The sequence below is a fragment of the Berghia stephanieae genome, chromosome 14, assembly GCF_034508935.2.
Source record: "Berghia stephanieae isolate SIO BIC M18660-M18661 chromosome 14, UCSD_Bste_1.3, whole genome shotgun sequence".
In the NCBI taxonomy this organism is placed as follows: Eukaryota; Metazoa; Mollusca; class Gastropoda; order Nudibranchia; family Aeolidiidae; genus Berghia; species Berghia stephanieae.
In genome coordinates this window covers 31,052,559-31,060,058 of record NC_088373.1, presented here as the reverse complement: position 1 = coordinate 31,060,058, position 7,500 = coordinate 31,052,559, and the positions used below count along the sequence as shown (strand labels likewise).

At 35.3% G+C, this 7,500-nt stretch overlaps 1 protein-coding gene across 1 annotated transcript in view; it reads right to left on the bottom strand.

Annotated features, from left to right (window-relative positions):
• The window catches only part of LOC144959577 (uncharacterized), a 173,005-nt gene that overhangs the window by 53,797 nt on the left and 111,708 nt on the right, over positions 1-7,500 (bottom strand). The window contains exons 34-36 of the mRNA XM_078892197.1: positions 7,350-7,500; positions 5,932-6,087; positions 3,586-3,753 (exon numbers count right to left, since the gene is read on the bottom strand). The exon at positions 7,350-7,500 is cut by the window's right edge and continues 5 nt beyond it. Of these exons, the coding sequence (XP_078748323.1) occupies positions 3,586-3,753; positions 5,932-6,087; positions 7,350-7,500 (475 nt within the window). The remainder of the gene's footprint in view (positions 1-3,585; positions 3,754-5,931; positions 6,088-7,349) is intronic.

Below are 7,500 nucleotides of genomic sequence, written 5' to 3'. Positions count from 1 at the left end.
TTATACACTCTGATCACATGACATGTGAAAAAGTTCTAGCCAGCATGAAGAATAAAAAGTACCAATTTTCATTGTTTAGAACCAAGCTCCTGGTTGCTGGGCGGACGATGTGACATCAGACTATTGAATCCTATTCTCTATTAGGGGGTGAATGAGTGAGTGTCCGATACATGACGAGAGTGTGTAGTTCATTATTATTATTATCATTATTATTATTATTATTATTATTATTATTATTATTATTATTATTATTATTATTATTATTATTATTATTATTATTATTATTATTACTATCAGTATTATTATCATCATTAGTACCACTATTTTAATTACTTTTTTCGCCCATTAAAAGAGCTGTAACCTAACAATTATTGCCTATTTGGACAATAAAGATTATTATTATTATTATTATTATTATTATTATTATTATTATTATTAATATTATTATTATTATTACTATCAGTATTATTATCATCATTAGTACCACTATTTTAATTACTTTTTTCGCCCATTAAAAGAGCTGTAACCTAACAATTATTGCCTATTTGGACAATAAAGATTATTATTATTATTATTATTATTATTATTATTATTAATATTATTATTATTATTATTATTATTATTATTATTATTATTGTTATTATTCTCATCTCATGTAGTTCCATATCTGAAGCAGACGTCGGAGGTCATCTTCCGCCAAGCTGATCTATCTCTTGCCAATTCTATTAAAGCAGCGCCACCTTTCTCAGCTTCATCTGTCCAAGTTCTTATCCCTTTCAAATACGTTATTCTTTGTCTTCCTCTTATTCTTTTTCCATTCATCTTTCCAGTCAAGGCGAGTATTTCCAAACCAGGGTGGCGGATAATGTGTCCTAAAAATTCCATTTGGCGTTTGATGATTTTTGTTATCAGTGATCTTTTTCTGTTGGCCATTTCTAAAATTTCTTCATTTCTTTTCCTTTCCATCCATGACACCCTCATCATTCTTCTGTAAAACCACATTTCCACTGCCTCCAGTCTTTTAACCATGGTCTTGTTTATGGTCCAGCTCTCACAACCATATAGCAGCACAGACAGTACATAGCAATCCAGGACTTTGATTTTTGTTTTCATGCTAATATTCCTGTTTTTCATAATTGTATGCAGCTGGTTGAATGCATTCTTCGCCATACCTATTCTTTTCTTTATTTCACAATCTGATTTTCCATTGGATGTTACATTGAAGCCTAAATATTTGAAACATTCAACTTGTTGTATTGTTTGTCCTCTGCTTGTTATTACACAGGCTGGTGGGTTATTATTTTTAGATACCGTCATACATTCTGTTTTAGATATATTCAGTTCCAGTCCCATATTTTCACTACTCCTGACTACAACATCCAGTAATTCTTGTAGTTCATGTTCAGATTCTGCCAGTAGAACCGTATCATCTGCATACCTCAGATTTGTTACATTCTTTCCTCCAATACACACCCCCTTCTTATGTTCGATATCTCTTAATATCATTTCACTATAGAGGTTGAATAAATCTGGAGACAAAACACACCCCTGCCTAACTCCTCTTCTAATAGGTGTAAAACTGCTTAGCTCGTTGTCAACACGCATTGCTGCTTCTTGTTCCCAGTACAAATTCCGTAATATTCTTAAATCTTTACCATCAATGTCCAAGGATGATAGAATTTTGAATAGTTTTTCGTGTTGTACTTTATCAAAGGCTTTTGAATAGTCGATGAAACACATATACAGATCTTTATTTACTTCAATACATCTTTCCATCAGCATTGATAATGTGAATATTCCATTTCTGGTACCCTTGTCCTCAACAAAACCAAATTGCATCTCCCCAATTTCAGGTCGTATTTTATTTCTTATTCTTAGTAAAATTATCTTCAAAAGAATTTTTGTGAGGTGGCTCATTAGGCTAATAGTTCTGTGTTGTTCACAATCAACTGCCCCTGGCTTTTTTGGTAGTGCTATAAAAATGGATCGTTTCATATCAGTTGGCATTTTCCCTGTGTCATACACTTGATTTAGAAGGTTTGTGATGAATTCAATCCCCCATTCACCCAGGCCAGTCAAGGCTTCAATTGTTATGGCATCAGGTCCTGCAGCTTTTCCATTTTTCATGCTTTTCATGACGTTCCTAACTTCATCTTTCATTATAGAAGGCCCTTCCAGTTCTTTTATCATAGGCATTTCTCCTCGATTATCAAAAAAAAGTTCTTCAATATATTCTGAACATCTGTTTAGAATGCAGTCTTTGTCCATGATGGTGTTTCCACGCTTGTCTTTGATGCATCCACTTTTAGCACCTGATTTAGTTTTGTTTGTCACTTCTTTGATTTTCTGATGGAAGAATTTGCCATTTTTTTCTTTGCAGGACATTATATAGTGACATTGTTCATTTATCCAGTCTTCTTTAGCTTCGTTGCATTTTCTTTTTATCTGCCTGTTCAGAGTCTTGTATTTTTCTTCCTGATTTTTGGCCTTTCTTCTCTCATTCATTAGTTCTAATATCTCTGGAGTAATCCACTTCTTCTTCTGCAACTTAAGTGTGGTTGGAACATTTTCTTCTAGTGATGCAGCAACACTGTCTTTAAACTGCTCATATTTCTCTTCTATATCTGTTAGTTCTCCAAGCACTTCAAACTTGTTTCTTACTGATAGTTCAAATTTTTCTTGTATCTTCTGTTCTTCCCGGAGAATGTCTAGTTGGTATTTAGGTTTAGCCTTTGCTCTTTTGCAGATTTTCAATTTACTCGTATGGGGCATAGCACAGGTATATGATCGCTGTTACAGTCAGCCCCCGGCATAGCACAGGTATATGATCGCTGTTACAGTCAGCCCCCGGCATAGCACAGGTATATGATGGCTGTTACAGTCAGCCCCCGGCATAGCACAGGTATATGATGGCTGTTACAGTCAGCCCCCGGCATAGATTTGGCCAACAAAACTGAGTTTTGGAAATGTTTGCTGATGAGTATGTAATCTATTTGGTTTCTCACTCCATCTCCAGGACTTTTCCATGTCCACTTCCTTCTATTGTGGTTTTCTATTGTTATTATTATTATTATTATTAATGAGAAAGAGAGAGAGAGAGAAAGAGAGAGAGAGAGAGAGAGAGAGAGAGAGAGAGAGAGAGAAAGAGAGACAGAGATAGAGAGAGAGAGACAGAGAGAGAGAGAGAGAGACAGAGAGAGTTAGAATGGCCAGCGATTTGTTTCTAGTGGATGGATTTCAATCTTTTTGAGCTATTACAAAATTCTAGTTTCCTGTTGAACATCCTTCGTAATCATCATCAGTGGTGTGGCATGCTTACAGTATAAGGTGGTGCCAGAATCAGAAGAAAATGACTTAAAACATGCTATATTTGTAAATACCGAAGAAATGGGGAAAAATTTTTTAAAAGTCTTACTCAAATAAATAAGAGGCGGTAAATACGATTTTTCAGTTTTATTTTTTTTTAAATGCCATCATTAATTTTTTAAAAGATGGAGTGGTGCCAGGCACCAAATCAACCAATATAGCCATGCCCCTGATCATTATCCATTGAGATACAACAGAACACGTGTCCATTCAACTCACCCCCCTCGATACAAGCTCCTGGTGATGTCGATCCAGCCGACGACGTCGTGTAGTCTCTACGACACGGTGTACAGCTTGTGCCACCCTCTGACGTCTGGTAGAAACCCCGAGGGCAAGGAGTGCAAGGGACCAGGCCAGTGGCTGAAAACTGACCAACTGGACATCGACCTGGAGTGGGAGAAGACAAGCTACGTATGTTAAAATGACTGTTAAAGCACAACGAGCCAACATGAAATAATTAGGGGCAGCGTGGCTCGGCTGTAAAGTCTTTGCTTCGTACCCAAAAAAAAAAAAAAAGAGAGAGAGAGAGAGAGAGAGAGAGAGAGAGAGAGAGAGAGAGAGAGAGAGAGAGAGAGAGAGAGAGAAAGAGAGAGAGAGAGTTAGAATGGTCAGTTTTCGTCCGTTCCAAGTCTCGTGCGCACTGAATATTGCAAATTCGTCCAAAGTTGCGAAAATATGGTTCCGTGAGTTTTTGCATGCGGGCTTATAGATAGTACCTATGCACTTGGCTAAGAAGCTCACAACATTGCCATGATCACCCGCTGTTGTTCTGTGTATCCTTGAACAAGTCGCCTCGCCTCGCCCTAGCTCTATTTGCGGCGATGCATTGCAGCTGACGACAGGTTATTCCAGTCTTCCCTTAGAATAGACTCTAGAGACAAATTTACCCTCTGGGATGAATTAAGTGATTTTTTGTTTGTTTTTAATTTTAAATCTAAAAATAGATCAAAGTCATCATCTAACAAAAGTCAAGTAATGTTGTGCATGGTCAGTGACGAGACGGGTTATGGAAATTTTTATTTCTTATTTTTTGATACTGACCTAAGCATTGTGCATTTATCAAATGAGTTATAATGATTATGAAAGAAAACTGGCTCCAGCATTGTGCTCTTGGGTAAGGCAGTTTACACACACTACCCCCAACCCTTCACTCAACTGGCTCATTTGTGAATGAAAATTTGGTATAGTCAGTGATTGATATTGTAAGAAAGCTTGTACAAACAGGATTCCTAGAAGGCAACTTGTATGAAAATGATATAAAATAAAACCCTGTATAGCCTGATGGGGGAACACAATGATGGTTTTCGAAGCCGATTGAGTATGGTGAACCCATTAAATTGAACTATTTAAATTTTCATTTAATTTACTTTTGATTTTTAATCTATTCCAGTCATATTTTTGAATGTCGTTTTTTTATTCACCTCAATTAGAAGAAAAAGCAGGAGTTTAAAAAAACTAACCCTAAATACATGGTAAAAACCACTCATTGAGCTTGAAGCACTTTACAAGTGATTTAAAGCCAACAGCAACAAATAAAGAGTATGAAGGAGGCACTGTTACAATTTTCCCCCACAAAAAACTACGCAGTTACTGAGAAAATACTACTACTCATTTTACACTGGTATGGTTAGAAAATATGATTAAACAGCCTTTTCCAAGGACTCAACATGTGCCACCCATAACAGAACTCAACCCTTGGACCTCAAGGTCACTAAATCACAAAGTTCCATGAACCAGAAATTGTCTTCATGCTTGTTAAAACTCCTTTGATGAAGTGTTGTAAAAACTGTTATTCCAAACCGTGAAGTTTACAATATCGTCGGGATTGTAAAGCAATGGCACATAGAGCTATTTATATACGAAATACATAGGGGGGGGAATCAGAAAAAAATTTCGACTTCACCCAAGTTTGATCATATATATATATATATATATATATAATTTTAATATTTACCACAATGTTGGAGTCAGTCTACATCGATGTTTCAGGCCTTTTCAGCCATCGTCAGGACTGTGTGTTACATGAGTTTGGTTTGTTGTCTGTTGTTGTTTGTTGAAGTGGTTCCGGTTTGGAGTTGATTAGTAAGTACTTCCGGCGATGTGGACAAGTATTGTACATCTCATTTTTCGTGTTGAGTGCGGCTTCATGAGGGTGTATCAATTAACTTCAGGAACTGCTGTCCAATGTTTCCAAAAAACCACAATTATCAACAGGAATACCATCTTTTTTTATGACAATGGCTGAAAAATCCTGAAACATCGATGTAGACTGACTCCAACATTGTGGTAAATATTAAAATAATAATTCGCTCCATTGTTACATGTCGAGCAATATCCGTATCATATTTGCATCAAACACGATTCAATATATATATATATATATATATATATATATATATATATATATATATATATATATATATATATTATATATATATATATATATATATATATATATACATAGGGGGGGGGGGATCAGAATTATATTTATATATATATATATACGAAATAAGAACGGAGCAAATGATTTGCATCATCATCATCATATCTTTCTAGTCTCCTTACCTTCACACCGACTCTCCAGCCACTGTCCATCATCGCTGGTGAAAGTGTTTGGTGGACAGTTCTGACAGGTCAATCTATCCAATGAGAAAGTGTTCTCTGGACAAATGGAACACAACGCCTCTCCTGTTGACGACCTGTAGCCAAAGGCACACGTCTCTATAGAAAAGAAATTTTCAAAGATCAAAATTGTTGTCATTGTCAATGTCATCATCTTCATCACTATTATTATCATCATTATTACCACTATTTTAATTACTTTCGCCTATTACAAGAGCTGTAACCTAACAATAATTGCCTATTTGGACAATAAAGATTATTATTATTATTATTATTATTATTATTATTATTATTATTATTATTATTATTATTATTATTATTATTCAAAAAGTTTTATGTTTAAAAACCCCTCATATTTGTAACATCCTTGTAGAAAATGACTTTAATAATAATGCACTAAAGGTGAAAAAAACTCTTTTACTATTTTGATGACATCATTAGAGAACATGTTTTTATACCGTATTTTCACCAGACATTAAACGTTGTCGATAAAATGCTTATGTTTAATCATATTGCAATCTTTTCTATTTTACACAGTGTCAATCAAGACTCCCACGACAACAAATCAAAACTTGAAGGGAATCTTTTTTTAATTTTCTTAATTTAAAAAAATTTTAAGAGCAGTCCACTCTCAGTTAATCGCAACATTTTTTCGCTGATCCAAAGGAATTGCAATTATCCGGAGTGGACTAAACTCAGTTTGACCTTTATAAATACACACAATCCATTTCAGACTTCAATATTTACATCATTCCATCTGATGATGTTTTGAAAAATGAGTAATGATGTGACGTCATCAAAATACGTAGTAAAAGAGTTTCTTTCACCTACACTGCATTATTGTTACAGACGTTGTCTACAAGGACATTACAAATAAGAGGGGCTTGTTTGTTTATTTTGTAACCTTTTGAAGAATTCATAAAGATAAACTTAGTGAGTTATCATATTGTCAGGACAGTTGAAGGATATGATAAAGTAACTATGTTCACAACTATGTTTACATATATATATTGCTTGATTAAACAGAGAATAAAAAAAAACAGTAATTTACCAAACTCTAATAGAAATAAGGTTAACCAAATAATAAAGATCTGAACAAGTGTGTATGAAAGGTGCCAGACAAAGCAAGAAAGAAAAATAGAAGAAAGAAAAAACATCCCATAAAATCAGTCAACCTCAAATGGGGATCGAACCTCAGACCTTCTGATTAATTTTTCTTTTTTTAATAGAGCTTTATATAGCGCAATATCCACTAAATGTGCTCAAAACGCTTTACAAGGGGTCCCTGGTCAACAGCAACATTTAACATGTAGGACGGGTGAGACGTGCTACCATTCCATTATTAACCAAAGAGAACTCACTGTAACAATCCATCTCGGACCGAGCTGCCTCTCCCACCCATCTGGCGTCTGATGGACAAGCAGCACAGGCGCCCTGAGCGGCGTTGAAATAGGTACCCCCTGGACAAGGAAGGCACCCCTGGTTGTTGAGGCTGTAGTATCCTGGGGGGCA